General features: G+C 40.6%; 3 protein-coding genes across 3 annotated transcripts; 2 read left to right on the top strand and 1 right to left on the bottom strand.

Moving 5' to 3' along the window:
- The first annotated feature begins 486 nt into the window (after positions 1 to 486).
- LOC110105330 (G-type lectin S-receptor-like serine/threonine-protein kinase At2g19130) lies at positions 487 to 3,240 on the top strand. Its single transcript, XM_020834780.2, has one exon. It carries the CDS (start codon positions 535 to 537, stop codon positions 3,094 to 3,096), a length of 2,562 nt encoding a protein of 853 aa, XP_020690439.1. The 5' UTR covers positions 487 to 534; the 3' UTR covers positions 3,097 to 3,240.
- Positions 3,241 to 5,845: 2,605 nt separating this feature from the next.
- Positions 5,846 to 9,358, bottom strand: LOC110105326. Its single transcript, XM_020834775.1, has one exon. The coding sequence runs from the start codon at positions 9,356 to 9,358 to the stop codon at positions 5,846 to 5,848; it is 3,513 nt and encodes a 1,170-aa protein (XP_020690434.1).
- A 4,410-nt stretch (positions 9,359 to 13,768) lies between these two features.
- LOC110105339 (pentatricopeptide repeat-containing protein At4g18840-like) lies at positions 13,769 to 14,931 on the top strand. Its single transcript, XM_028699309.1, has 2 exons — positions 13,769 to 14,480; positions 14,795 to 14,931. Exons 1-2 carry the CDS (start codon positions 13,769 to 13,771, stop codon positions 14,929 to 14,931), a joined length of 849 nt encoding a protein of 282 aa, XP_028555142.1.
- Positions 14,932 to 16,071: the final 1,140 nt, after the last annotated feature.

Consider the following 16,071-nt stretch of genomic DNA (forward strand, 5'->3'; position numbering starts at 1 on the left):
GGAAATACTTCAAGCATCATCTTCTTCTAACGATCCAATGATCTACTCCCAACATCAAGAGGCCAGTATTAAATTATGGATACAACATATGATACTAAATTCAATGGGAAGATCATACGGTTGAGATTTTGTTTAGATGATTTTTTATTATTTTTTAAACTAAATTTATACTAAAAAATTTTAATTTTTATATTAAAAAATTGTTTTTAAAAATAATGATCGTGAATTCTATCGTTATAAATGAAATTATGTAGTGAAATCCATACGACCGAATGACCGATTACATTGAAGTATTGATCTTTTAATTACATAAAAATTTTCAATTTTATCTAATCTTCTAACAATTTTCCTTCAGTTTTATTCAACAGACCCTCCAAGACGTCAACAAGGTAATGCCTCTAGATTAAGGTACACCACAAACTTTTTTCCAATATTTGAAGGAACAGAAGTCAGGTATTTATCGAACACAATTAATGCTGCCGTGGAGGAAATGCAACATAAGTGGACCTTGTATTTTCACAGTACAAGATTCATATGTTGTCAGTCTCCGGTCTTCTTCCTAGGAGGCTAGGAAGAATAAAATCACTAGATATCAATCAAAAAAATATTTTTTCTTCTTCGACTTCCAACTTTCCTCTGCTACTTGTTACTGAGAGATCCTCCTTAATGGCTTTTCTACTTGCACTTCCTCTTAGCTGTAATCTCTTCTCTTTACTTCGCATGGTTTTCTTCATGGTTTTTGTTTCTGCAAATGCCCCTCTTTCAGCCCCAACTGATACCATTTACCCTGGGCAATCTCTAACTGGGAGCCAAACCATTATCTCCAAAGAAGGAAACTTTGAGCTTGGCTTCTTCTCTCCTGGTAAGTCGTCTAACTTCTATATTGGCATCTGGTACAAAAAGATCTCAAAGCAAACTGTGATTTGGGTAGCAAATAGAGAAAAGCCAGTGCTCAATACTTCTTCCGCTGAACTCAAATTATCTGATGATGGCCATCTTGTCCTACTTGACAACTTCAAAAACTTCATCTGGTCATCCAATTCAACCCGTCAAACATCAAATTATACATCTGCCGTTCTCCTCGACAATGGAAATTTGATATTAAGAGACCTTTCAAATAACAGTACTGTAACTTGGCAGAGCTTTGATCACCCAACTGACACTTTTGTACCTGGAAGTTGGATTGGCATGAATAAAATAACAGGAGAATATCAAACACTAACTTCATGGAAAAATTCGGAAGATCCTTCACCTGGATATTTTTCTGAAACAATAGATCCCAGTGGAACAAGCGAGTTCTTCCTTGAATGGAACAAAACTATAAAATATTGGCGCAGTGGGCTTTGGACTGGACATTACTTCGCTGCTGTTCCAATACTTCCTGAAATGAAGCCGCATACTATTGTCACCGTTACTTATGTTGACAACAAGGAGAGAAGATACACCACATGCTTTTATCGTGATCCATCTAGTTCTAAGATTACAAGGCAAGTGATGGATGTTGCTGGGCAAATCAAGCAATTTGTATGGATGGATGACCTCAAAGATTGGGCTCTGTTCTTTTCTAGACCATCACTAAAATGTGATATCTATTTCCTCTGCGGTCCTTTCGGAGTCTGTGATGAAAAAAGCTCTCTTGTCTGTGGCTGTGCTCATGGTTTCCAACCGGCGTCTTTGAGAGACTGGCAATTGAATGATTGGAGCAGTGGTTGCGAAAGGAAGACGAAGCTCCATTGCAGCGGCAACATTTCTGATGAGAAAGTTGGATTTCTTAAAATGCCCAACATGTTGCTTCCTTCAAATTATGTGCATTTGAGTGTCTATAGCTTAGAAGATTGCAGGTCAGCCTGCTTAAGCAACTGCTCGTGTAGTGCTTATACATATAACGGCAGTGGCTGCTTAACTTGGAATGAAGAGCTTCGAAATCTTCAACAGCTCTATGATGGTGATGACAGAGCTCAAACAATATATGTTCGCCTTGCAGCTTCTGATCTTCCAAGTTCGAGTGATGATAACAAGAGGTCTATCATCATAATATGTATAGCTGTAGTATCTGGAGTTGGAGCTGTCTTGTGTGCTTTACTCTGTCTTGCATTGAGATGCCGAAGAAAAATGTTCATTAGCATTAAGAAGGAAGGAGAAGGACCGTTGATTCGATTCACCTATGCTGAATTACAGTATATGACGAAGAATTTCTCAGAAAAATTGGGTGTTGGGGGATTTGGCTCTGTTTTCAAAGGGGCAGTGCCTGATTCAAATGCTATAGCAGTGAAGAGACTCGAAGGTGTTCAACAAGGAGAGAAGCAATTCCGAACAGAAGTGAGCACGCTTGGTTTTATTCAGCACATCAATCTGATTAACCTTCGAGGTTTCTGCTCAGAAGGTAACAACAAATTATTGGTCTACGACTTCATGCAAAATGGCTCCTTAGATTCCCGTCTCTTCAACGAAAACTGCGAGGTTTTAAGCTGGAGAACAAGATATGAAATCATACAAGGAATAGCAAGAGGATTAGCTTATCTCCATGAGAATTGCAGGGAATGCATTGTACATTGTGATATAAAACCAGAAAACATACTTCTAGATGAGAAGAACTGTCCTAAATTGGCGGATTTTGGTATGGCAAAACTCATAGGAAAGGATTTCAGTCGTGTCTTGACAACCATGAGAGGAACAATAGGCTACCTTGCACCAGAATGGATCTCTGGCCTGCCAATCACGCCTAAGGCTGATGTCTACAGTTTTGGAATGATGCTTTTTGAAATTATATCAGGTAGAAGAAACAGAATTCCTGAATTTGACTTTACATTTTTTCCAGCATGGGCTGCTTCTAAAATATCACAAGGTGAAGTCCTTGTTCTATTGGATGAAAGATTGAAGGGTGATGTTGCAATAGAAGAATTGGTTATTGTATCTCGAATAGCTTCGTGGTGTATTCAGGACAGTGAGTCTCATAGGCCATCAATGGGGCAGATTGTTCTGATCTTGGAGAATATTGCTGAGGTGAATGTTCCTCCTGTTCCAGGATCACTTAAAGAACTTGCAGAAAATAAGGATTTAGAATCAGATGTTTATTACTCTGCAACTTTATCTTAGTCATAAATTAATCTCTTCTAGTGTTGTTGCAATGTTTCTAGGGAGCTTAGTTTTTTCCCCCACTTTGCATGTTGCTGCCTTATATATTTGTTTTGGTTGTGGATGTTTTTACTAGACATTTGCAAGAAGATGTATTTTGGTATATATTTTTTGTTGAAGATATTTTTCTTGTTGATAAGACTAGAGAGGGAGTTGATAAAAAAAGTTGAATTATGGAGACCAATTTTAGAGTAAAAGTTTTGATTTGAGTACATCTAAAATGTTTTCCATTGTTGTTTGGTCAATAGCGGCGGCCTAAATTTCAATATATGATAAATGGATGCTTCCATGGATGTGACAATAGAGAGTGGAGACAAGGATGGACTCTAGATTAAGGCATCGTTTGAGATGACTTTTTCATTGCTTTTTGAAATAGAGTTTTAATAAAAAAATTAAAATTTTTGTACTAAAACTCTGTTTTAACATGCAATAAAAATTTCGTCTCAAATGAAGCCTAAATGAACCCTTGGTGATGTATCATGTATGAATAGTAAGGATGTGGATTGATTGAAATCAAGTTGGAGAGTTTCATAATTAATCTTTGAGGTTTATTACTCTGCTTAAATTTGTTGGTCATTTATTGGAGTTTCATGGAAAGCAAGACCCATAGTGAAGATTCTTACCATGGTTTCTTCAAAAATCTTGGAATATTCTAAGGTGATATATTAATTTATATACACGATATCTTTCCTATGTTGATAATCTTTCTTTTTTATATTTTTTGTGTAATTCTTTTTATTCTATAACATTATTATTTATCATGTATGGTTTAAATATCTTCTTAACATGTCGTACGTAGTATTATTAGTATTAATAAAGTAATATAAATTTTCTTAATATAAAAATTCAAAATAGTGAAAAAAATTTACCTAAAATGTAATGAGAAATAATAAAATATTAAATGCTTTCGTTTAATTAACATAATAAAAAAGTTGAACAAATTAACTGATCTCAATTTTTAAGATCATTCTAAGAAAATCGGATCAAATATTCTCACCCAATTTTTTTTCCATTCAAACTTTCAATTGATGAAAAGTAGAGACTTTGGAACTTTGCTGTAAAAAGAGATAGAAATCGCACAGTGAAATGGTAAAAATTAAAAGTGTCAAATTGAATGAGCCTTTTGAAAAAATGTCAAACTGAATGAACCAACAAAAAATTTAAATTTTTGAACAAGTGTCAAATTGAATGAAAATTTTGACTTTAAATATCTCATAATATATATAATTGATCAAATATGTTTGTTTTTTCTATTTTATTGAATAAATAAGGCTGAATTTTTTTTCAGCTGAAATTACTCTTCTTATGTCATGAAAAATCATCTTGATCGTGTACGAATCTCGAGACATATTCAAGTTGAAAACTTTTGATGTGGTATACACGGAAGAAGCAGGTTCACACAAAGAACAAACTGAGAGGCAAAGAAACGGTAAAGGCTTGAAGCCAAAATGTGTATTTGATCAACTGTGGAAGTCATCTTCTTTAGGGAAGATATACAGTAAAACTAACAAGAGAGTCGCTGCCTCTTGTAGAAAATGGCTCCAACAACTAAAAAAAAGCCAGGCGCTAACAGACATTTAAAAAGGAAACTAAACTAGTGGACTTGCAACAGTAACAGAAAGCATAAAATAGGGAAATACTATAAAAACTAATATAAGTGTAAAGTGCACCCCCTTGGCTAAGATGCACCGCATCATTCTCCCCCACCAACGGAAGAATCAGTCTCTAATGATGAAACAGTTGTCAGGGCCTCGTCCGGGGGATGATACGCCATAAGATCGGTGACATTGAATGTGGACGACGTGTTGTAGTGGCTTGGCAAATCCACAACATAAGCATTTGCATTAATTTGTTTGAGGATGGCGAATGGTCCGATCCTTCTTGGGCTTAGTTTTGAATATGTACCCTGTGCAAATCTTTCTTTTCTCAGGCGAACCATGACTAAATCACCGGGTTTGAAGATACGCTCACGGCGACGCATATCAGCTTTCTCTTTATACTTGGAATTCGACTCATGGAGCTTCTGTCGGACTTCTTCTAGCATAGTAGCAAATTGATTGGCAAAATCAGAGGCGGACTTGTTAGCACATTTGGGCAACACCGCAATGTCTACAGTGTGGTTCGGGTGCTTGGTGTATACCACGCTGAATGGGCTTCTTCCTGTGGATCGGTTTGGCATGCTATTATAGGCAAATTCTGCTTGTCCGAGCAGTTCATCCCACAATTTTGGGTGCTCCTGAACTAGACAACGAAGCATGTTGCCAAGGGTTCGATTTACAACCTCGGTTTGCCCATCCGTTTGTGGGTGGTATGCCGAACTGAGCTTGATGTCTGTCTGCAATCGCCTCCATAATTCCTTCCAAAAATGACTTATGAACTTAACATCACGATCAGATGTTAAACTTCGTGGCAATCCATGGAGTCGCACGACCTCCTCAAAGAAAATGCGGGCTACATTCAAAGCATCAAATGTTTTCTTACAAGGCACGAAGTGTGCCATCTTCGAAAATCTGTCTACGACGACCATTATTGAATCATGACCACGCCGAGTTCGTGGTAAACCCATTACAAAATCGAGGCTTAGATCTTCCCATATAGTCTCCGGCGTTGGTAACGGAAGGTATAGTCCAGCAAGCTGCCCACCGGTCTTATAGCTTTGACACACTGGACACCTTTCCACAAATCGTTGCACATCACGATGCATATGCGGCTAATAAAACCTGGACTGCAGTTGTGCATATGTATTGCTTCTACCCACATGGGCTGCTAATCCCCCACAGTGGATTTCCTTGATGAGTTGAGGTCGCCAAGAGGAGTCAGGTATACATAACTGATTATGCCGGAATAGGAAACCATGCCTTATGGAGAACTCCCGAGGTGGGTTGCTGGATAAACATTCCTTCCAAGTTTTTGCAAAATCTTCATTTGAAGTATACAGCTCCTTCAAGCATTCAAGTCCGGTGATTTCTGTCCGCAGTTCAGTCAGTAGATTATGCCGCCGGCTGAGTGCATCGGCTACTTTGTTTTGAACTCCTAATTTGTGTTTCAGGACAAAGGTGAATCGTCGTAGGAATAAGATCCATCTAGCATGCATCCAATTAATGTGTTTCTGGCTGTTAATGTACTGCAACGCCCGGTGATCACTGCATAATACAAATTCCTGATGCAAGAGATATGGCTCCCACATCTTGAGCGCTCGCACAACCGCATACAGCTCTTGCTCATAGACACTCCATTTCTGTCGGGATTCACATAACGTTTCGCTGAAGAATTCAACCGGTTTGTTATCTTGACTTAGAACTGCTCCAATGCCAATGGCGGACGTGTCAGTATCGACCAGAAACGGTTTCTCAAAATTAGGCAAGGCTAGTACAGGTGTCGTGGATAGTGCACATTTTATGGCTTGAAAGCTGGCTTCTTGCTCCCCTCCCCACTGAAATTGCTTCAGCTTCAAACAATTTGTAATTGGCGCCATCATGGTACTAAAATCTTTGATAAATCGGCGATAAAAATTGGCGAGCCCGTGGAAGCTACGTACATCCGCAAATGAGGATGGAGTTGGCCAGCTAGTGATGGCGTCCACTTTCCGCTGATCTACTTGTAAACCTGCAGCGGATAGCACAAAACCGAGAAAGTAGACGGATGACGCGGCAAATTCACACTTACTTGGATTTAGGTAGAGTTGATTTTGTCTGAGAGTCGGGAGAATGTCCGCCAAATGAGTGATGTGTTCAGCCAATGACATACTATAAACTAGTATATCATCAAAGTAAGCAACGCAAGATTTGTTGAGAAATGGCTTAAGAACCTCGGTCATCAAGCGCATGAAGGTCGACGGAGCGTTGCACAACCCAAATGACATGACCTTCCATTCGAACAACCCTTGCCGCGTTTTGAAAGTCGTCTTCCACTCGTTGCCGGGCCGAATCCGGATTTGATGATAACCACTTCGGAGATCAAGCTTTGAGAACACCGTAGCTCCCGATAGTCGCTCTAGCAGCTCTTCAATTCTGGGGACAGGGAACTGGAATTTGATTGTGATTTTGTTGATTGCACGGCTGTCCATGCACATCTGCCACGTACCATCTTTCTTGGGGACTAGAAGTGCTAGCACAGCACAAGGACTAAGGCTTGGCTGAATCAGATTCTTCTCTAGAAGCTCATCGACTAGCTGTTGCAGAATTTGGTGTTCTTTAGGACTGAGTCGATGGTGCGGCAGGTTTGGAAGAGTCGATCCTGGCACAAAGTCTATCTGATGTTGTAAAGCCTGGAGAGGTGGCAGAGAGCCCGATACAGGTTCGACCAAGACATCCTGAAATTGTTCCAGTACCCCCGCCACTTCAGGTGTTGTATCAGGATGAGCTCTAAGCGGAGCTTTTTCTTTGAAGACCAATGCAAACAGCATGGCATTGTCCTTCCAGGAGGAAAGTAGGCCATTCCCTGTAACAAAATGCAGAGCAGGTCGATTTCCCATAGCTCCTTGGTCTGTTGCCTGCGGTAGTAGCCGTAGCTTGCGCCCTTTCCAATCTAATGAGTATGTGTTTGCCCTCCCGTCATGGACCGCACCAACATCAAATTGCCATGGTCGGCCTAAAATTATATGGCTCACATCCATCTCTACCACATCACATAATACTTCGCAATTGTAGTGTTTTCCAATTGAAAATTGAATCCGGCACATATCAGTTACCATGATCTCCATGCCCTTCTTTACCCAGCTTATCTTGTATGGTTGCGGATTTTTAGTGGTCTTTAACTGTAGGGCCTGCACCAGGGCATGGGAAACCACATTCTCGGTGCACCCGCTGTCGATAAGTAAATCACAAACCTTTCCTCCGATGGTACATTTTGTCCTGAAAATTGAATGCCGTTGAGAGTTGCCTTGTTTCTTTGGGGCTAGTAACAGTTTCTCCAAAATGCATATGACAGGTTCACCTTCATCTCCCACAACGTCCTCCACATCAGTGGCCTCATCTTTCTCTAACTGCTCGGGGCTGATTTCTCCTTCTCCATCCAACAGTTGCAACTGCTGTCTATTAGGACATTCGTTGGATTTATGACCCTGTTGGAAACACCGGAAGCACTTGATCCCTTGCGGCCGAGGATAAGGATTCTCAGTCACAGGGAATTTTGATTTCACAGGCAGCTTTGCTTCCGAACCTGGCTTGGGTGGAACGCCAAAGGCGCTATGATCAACCATTGGAGTGTGCTTGCGGTAAGCGGTTGCAGGCTGGGTAGCAGTTCCAGACTGTTTGAGAACCTCAGTTCCTCCCTCAACAGCTGGCCCACGGTACGCGCTACTTCGAGAATGTCGTGCCAATTGAAGCTCTGCTTTAAGTGCGAAATTTACTGCTTGAGATAGTGACCAGACAGAGTTTAACTCCAACTTATCATGAATGTGGTCTTTTAAACCCCCAATGTAACGGGCTACAAGCTGATTGTTCGTCTCATTCAAATCATTCCGCGCTGATAACCGATAGAACTCCTCCGTGTACTCGCTGACGGAACGATTCCCTTGCACACAATGTTGATACTTTAAATACAACATTTGCTCATAATCAGTGGGGAGAAAATGTCCTCGAAGTAATTGCTTCATCCGCATCCAACTGCGAACTGGTCCGCGTCCTTCCCTCCGTCGTGATTGTAATAGCTGCGACCACCACGCGCTCGCCCCTCCCTTAAGTCGGCAAGCAACATATTTGACCTGCTTATCAGGTTGAATTTCCATGTAATCAAAGAAGTTCTCTACAGATCGTTCCCAGTCTAAGTAATCCTCTATATGTAATCTGCCATCAAAGAAAGGGATGTCAAGCTTCACTCGGAACTCTCCCTGGTGTCGGTCACGGCCCCAATGACGTCGCTGGCGACGATCACCCAAATCAGCGTCAGAATCCGACAACCCTTCTGGATGGTAGCTTTCATGCTCGTCCTCCGAATCAGATAACTCCGGCAATAATGGAGCTCGTCTACGCCCCCTGTTACGAAATCCGCCGATTCCGCCGATTCCGTCCACAGGCGTACCGGTGAATGGTGCTGGTCTTCCTGTCCGGAGATTGAACTCACCTGTGCGGTTCACTGGTGGCTCCCGGCGTAAGGCCGCCGTGAGTTGGTCCACTGCAGCCGCGATTTCGTCGATCCGTTTTTCGACACCAGCATGTGCAGCCCAAAGTGCCTCCAAACTTCGGTCATCCCCGCTCGTCACACGCTTGCTGGACTCTGCCATCTGCCCGAACCTCTGGCTCTGATACCAAGATGATGTGGTATACACGGGAGAAGCAGGTTCACACAAAGAACAAACTGAGAGGCAAAGAAATGGTAAAGGCTTGAAGCCAAAATGTGTATTTGATCAACTGTGGAAGTCATCTTCTTTAGGGAAGATATACAGTAAAACTAACAAGAGAGACGCTGCCTCTTGCAGAAAATGGCTCCAACAACTAAAAAGAAGCCAGGCGCTAACAGACATTTAAAAAGGAAACTAAACTAGTGGACTTGCAACGGTAACAGAAAGCATAAAATAGGGAAATACTATAATAACTAATATAAGTGTAAAGTGCACCCCCTTGGCTAAGATGCACCACATGAACTTTCAAAATTAAATTTGTGATCATATGAACCTCAATTTCAGTAAACTTATAGTCAAACTGAATGTATCGAAGAGATAATCCCAACTGCACCAAAATCGGTCCAATCTCACCCCAAATGGATCCAAATCGGGGATCGAACCTTATTTGGAAGGTTCACAACCAAAATTGTATGGCCAAAGGACATTCAAATATGATATGCTTATAGTCGAATCGACCGGCTCGACAAGACAAATCCAACGAGCTTAAGATCGCTTAATTATGACATCATCTAGGCACTTAAATGCTTGAAAAATACTTTATGATCGAAGGGATCAATATGAGTCATCCGATGGATCACTCCAAATCTGTCACAAACCCTCTCCATATTTAAAGGGCATATCACTGTCAAAAATCCATAAGTTGACCCCCTCTTCGCTCATTAAGGGGGGCTTGGGGTTTGGACCTTTGGTTGGAGATTGGAGAGAACGCTAAGGCTTCAAGAGCTCCCGTATCATCGCCGACAAACCTCCGATCTTTATCGCCCGCCGATTATAATCATTTTGACCACCTTCGTTTGTCGACTATAGTCCCTCCGACCATCGTCACCCACAGACCATGGAACATTCGACCACCATCGCCCACCGAATATGGTCCCTCCGACTTTCGTCGCCAGCAAATTACTATCCCTTCGACCACCGTCACCCGCCGACTACGGTATATCCAACCACAGTATCCCATCGACTATGGTCCCTTTGACTTTCTTCACTCGTCGACTACGGCCCCTCCAACCACCGTAGCTCACCAACTATAGTCCATCTGACCACCATCATCTGCTAACTATAGTCCCTATGACTTCTGTCGCTCACCGACTGTGGTCCCTCTGACCTCCATCTTTTGTCGACTATGGTCCCTCTAATCTCTATCTCCCACATACTATTGTCCCTCCGATCTCAATCTCCCTCCGACCACAGTCCCTCCCACCGACCACGGTCTCTCTGACCAACATCATCTGCTGACTATGGACCCTCCGACCACAATCTATTGTCCCTATGATGATCCATCCACCTACGTTGCCTGCTGACTACGATCCCTCTGACCACCATCACCCTCCGACTTCCTTCGCTCGCTAAATATGATCCCTTTGACCTCCGTCGTCCGCCGACTACGGTCCCTCCGATCTCCGTCGCCCGTCGACTACTATCCCTCTGAACACTGTCGCTTGCCGACTACGGTCCCTCCGACCACTGTTGTCTGTCGACCCTCCGACAACCATCATTGGTTCATCCGACCAACGCCACTCGCCGACTACGGTCCCTCCGACCACCGTCGCTCGTAAACTACGGTCACTCCAACCAGTGTCGCACGTCGACTTAGGTCCCTCCAACTACCGTCTCTTGCCGACTACTATCCCTCCGACCTCCGATACCCGCCAACTATGGTCCCTCCGATCTCCGTCACCAGCCGACTATATACGGTCCCTCCGACCCCCATGGCTCGCTAACTATTGTCCCTCCAACCTCTGTCATCAGCCAGCTAAAACATTAAACTTTTTTATCTCTCTACCACCGTGTAGCAGTTCCTTAATTAAAAATAATATTTTCTATATTGATATCCGCCTCCAGCAAAAATGTTTTTAATTGATTTGAATTATAACATTTTTTCAAACATTAATGTTTAACTTGGGCTTGAACATTCTAGGGTAGTGGGCGCATGAAAGGAGAAGAAGAGTTTACAACGAGATCTCATTAGCCAGGCTTCAACGACATTAGCAGTGTGTGAGAAAGATGAGTCACAGGCGGAGCTCGCTTGGAAATGCATCACAAAACTAACCTTGTTCTAAGGAACTTGTCAAGAAAGGCCTCTAAGGATCGATGATGGAGTCTAAAGGAGAAAAGAAGATTGCAACAACAGCTTGTTCAATGTTATGGGTAGGCTTCGACAAAAAAAACATAACTAAACACTTTTGTTAAAATTTTATTGGACGAATAATGCAAGCAATTAAGTGGAGATTAAATAACTCAAACATTAATCACATACCAAGGATATATAGGACACATGAGCACTCTAGAAACTCTCCACTTGATAACGTATAACTAATAATTTAAAAATTATTAACAATAGGGATGAGTTTTCAGTAAACAAATGTAGTAGTTGATTTCCACCAAGTATAAAAGGTTAGATATAAGATATAAATAGGAGCAAAGAAATAGACAAGAATAAAAATGAATATTATACCAAACTAAATATTCATAGCGTGCAAGACAAGAATTTCAATTATAAAAATCATTTTATAAAAATTATTGTAGTTACATGCAAATTGTATTTATACATGTCAACTTTGTCATAAAGAAAATCATAAAAATCTAACGAGAGGGTGTGAGAAAAAAAAAATTAAAATTTATTTCAATAATTGAAAATTGGGGGATTTACATACATATCATTCTATAATATTCTATTTACATATTCAACATCTAAAACATTAATATTACAAGCATATCACTCATAGTTCACTTTCATGTTAAATTTGAGTGGTAGAAATGAAATATATAAGCGGTGGGAAGGAAATATGAGTGACATATTTGATAATAAAATAATATAGAGTGATATGTATGTAATATTAAAATTTTAAGTGTAGATATATAAATATGATGATATAAAGTGATATGTATGCAAATTCCTCTGAAAAATATATGATTACAAGGATCATTGTCCATCAATAAAATTATTGGCGCATCTAAACTAAATAACATCTACAAATTTATCCACCAATACATAAATAGAATTTAGTATTTAACTATACTAATAATCAATTAAAGAACTCAAATATCAGCTAATTTTCAAAACAACAACAACATCATCATCAAGCCTTTGTCACACTACTTGGGGTCGACTACATGAAACCTTTTTCGCCATTGTGTCCGGTTAAAAGTCAATGTCTCATTTAAATCTAATAAAGAAAAATCATTTCTAATATTTTCTAACAAAATTTTTTAGGACTACCACTATCTTTCTTAACATAAGTCAAATCTAATACCTCAACTTTCCTAACCGGGTAATCGAAAAACCTCTATTTAACATGACCAAACCATCTAAGGCGACTCTCTCTAATCTTATCTTCCAGTGGAGCTACTCCAACCTTTTCACGTATATGCTTATTTCGTATCCTATCTCTAAGGGTTAAGCCACTCATCCACCTAAGCATCCTCATCTCTGCAACACTTAACATAGTATTATGCTTCTCTTTTAATGGCCAACATTCGGCATCATAAACATTGCAGGTCTCACCACCATCTTATAGAATTTTCCCTTAAGTTTGAGGACTTTTCTATTGCACAATAAGTCTGATGCATTCCTCCACTTCAACCATCCAACTTGAATTGTGCTGATAATAACCCCATCAATTTCACCATCACTCTGAACAATAGAACCAAGATATCTAAAACGTTTACTCTTATTAATGACATGATCGCCCAAAGTCACAATCCGCTCAATAGGTCTATTGCTACTAAAGCTATACTCCATATATTCAATTTTAGATCAACTCAAGCGAAAACCTTTAGACTCTAAGGGGCTGTTTGGTAGAATCTATGATTTCATTTAAGTAGGATTTCATAAATCCTTCAAATCTGGATTTGCAAAATCCTGGAAGGGTTAAATCCTGAGGTTTGGTAACATTCATGATAAATCAAGTTAAATTCCGTGGGACTGTTTGGCTATGCAAGGCAGAATTTAAGGCAGTTGAAAGAAAAACAGCTGGAAACGTTCGGACTTCGTTCGGACTTCCTCCTCTAGCGCGAATGATAAGTTAAATCCGCCAAATCGATGGATTTGCGAAATCGGAGATTTACCCAAAAAAGTGGTATTTTTCCGTCAACCGCAGCTGTCATTTGCGGTGAGATTTGGATTTGCATTTTAGGCCGTTTGGCTGGATTTCGCCCAAATCCGGCCTAAATCCGCATACCAAACCGCCCCTAAAATTGACCTCCATAATTCAAGTTTATCTTCAACTCGCTCTCTTGTCTTATCAGATTTCCTTAATATTCTCTTAGTAATCAGCTACAACCTTCCGGATGGCTGCTGCCGATCAAAGGAAGGAACTGTGGAGGCTCCTCCTTAACCTCTCCGAAGAATGCCAATCCATGCTCCAGCTCAAGCGCATTCATGCCCGTCTCCTCCGCCACCACATCTCTGCCCCCCTCATCCTCTCCAAACTCCTCCTCTTCGCCGCCGTTTCTCCCCACGGCAACCTCCGCTACGCTACTCTCCTCTTCTCCCACCACCAACACCACCACCAAGACATCTCACTCTCCCGCTGCAGCAGCACAACGGCCTTCTTCTACAATACCCTCATGCGAGGCTACGCCAACACCACTTCCCCATCCCTTTCTCTCTCCCTCTTTATCTCCATGCGCCGTCACTCTGTTCCTCCTGACCACTTCACCTTCACCTTCCTCCTGAAAGCTCAGACCCGCGCCTCCTCCCTTTCTTCTAATGATGACGCTTCCATCCACGCGCAAGTCTTTAAGTTCGGCTGCTTGGGATCTCAGGGAACACATCTCCACGTCCACAACGCCCTTATCCACCTTTATGCGTCCCTGGCGCTCCCAGATGCCGCCCTCCAGATGCTTGCTGAAATGCCTGTTAGGCCGGATGCCGTCTCCTGGTCCGGTCTTCTCAATGCCCACCTACGCGCGGGTGATCCCGACGGCGCCAGAGCTGTTTTCGACGAAATTATCCCCGCGGAGCATCGGGACGTGGTGTCGTGGACTGCTATGATCTCAGGTTGGTGTATGCATGTAAATAAAAACAAAAAATCCGTCGAGTTAGCAACAGATTTTTTTCCCCTTAAATATTAAGTGAAAATTGTTAAGCATATAGTTTTAATTTATTTAAAAAAAAACGATCAATATACTATTAAAGATTCAAATTGTAACATTTAATTTGATAAAAAGTTCCGTCAAAAAAATTAACTATATATTAACAAAAATTAGGAGCTTATTTTGATTACAAAAGTTTCAAACTCAAATGAGTATGAATAAATATTTAAACAATAAGGATCATGACTGAGCATCACTGCCCAGTTATGTACCTTGCAGCAGGACAAAGAGCCAAGAATTCCACCAAGCCGGTAATCGCTTCTAGCTGTGCGCATCCCCCTAGGGAAATTGTCTCCAATTTTTTCTTCTCAATATCATCTCTTAGCTTAACAGCATATCAGAAGACTCCTTTGTAAACTCTGTTCCAACCATTACATTTATGATTTCTCCTCTTCAATCTTCAACTACATAAATTTCCGCACGAGGATGATCTCCAAGACCAACAACACTAAGAAAGATTAAATTTCTTTCAATTTCAGAGTAGTTGTTTGGATCAAGCTGCTTCCTATCAAGAGATGACCATCTATAAACTAATCTGATAACTCTCCCAGATCATCTTTGAATGCAAAACTCAAGCAGCGCAATCCATTCGAACTCATCCCTTGAACTCTAAAAACTATCAATTGCTTGCATTATTTGTCCAATGGAACTGACTCGCAGGGGCGGATCCAGCATCTTTTTTTAGGGTGGGCAAAAAAATTTTTTTTAGTAGGGGATGGCAACACTAAGAAAGATTAAATTTCTTTCAATTTCAGAGTAGTTGTTTGGATCAAGCTGCTTCCTATCAAGAGATGACCATCTATAAACTAATCTGATAACTCTCCCAGATCATCTTTGAATGCAAAACTCAAGCAGCGCAATCCATTCGAACTCATCCCTTGAACTCTAAAAACTATCAATTGCTTGCATTATTTGTCCAATGGAACTGAGTTATCTGAGAGCAATAGATGGGTTTTAAGCAGCTATTTATGCTATATATTAAATATACACCAAAGGCAAATAGATTAATCAATTCATTTTAGTAATCTTTTTGAAAAATATAAAATAAAATTTAAATATTATTAATACTATATAATTTAAATTTATAAAATTTAAATGATATTATATTAAATAAATGATAGTCTTTTCATACAATTAAAATCATTAATTAAATGTACTAACTCACTTGCTGATCATTCATTGAGATTGTAAGTTGGGTTTAATTAAATGATAATGATTAACGCCATCGACAACATTGAGCTTATGCCCCTAGTCGAACTTTTATTAGGTCCGGTGTAAGGACGTAGAGGAACGTCTGGTCGGAGGCAAAATCCCGCCAAAAACTTATTTGCTCGGTATTACTAAGTATTATTTGATAATAATGAGGAATACCACTCTGTGAAGATCAATATCGAGTTATACCGAGCTATACCGAGCAATACTGAGTTGTACCGAGTTTTTGCTAGGAAAAATTCGGTACAACTTTTGTATAACTCGGTATTACTCGGTATAGCTCG

Source organism: Dendrobium catenatum, unplaced genomic scaffold (genome assembly GCF_001605985.2).
Source record: "Dendrobium catenatum unplaced genomic scaffold, ASM160598v2 fragScaff_scaffold_1242, whole genome shotgun sequence".
NCBI classification, from domain to species: domain Eukaryota; kingdom Viridiplantae; phylum Streptophyta; class Magnoliopsida; order Asparagales; family Orchidaceae; genus Dendrobium; species Dendrobium catenatum.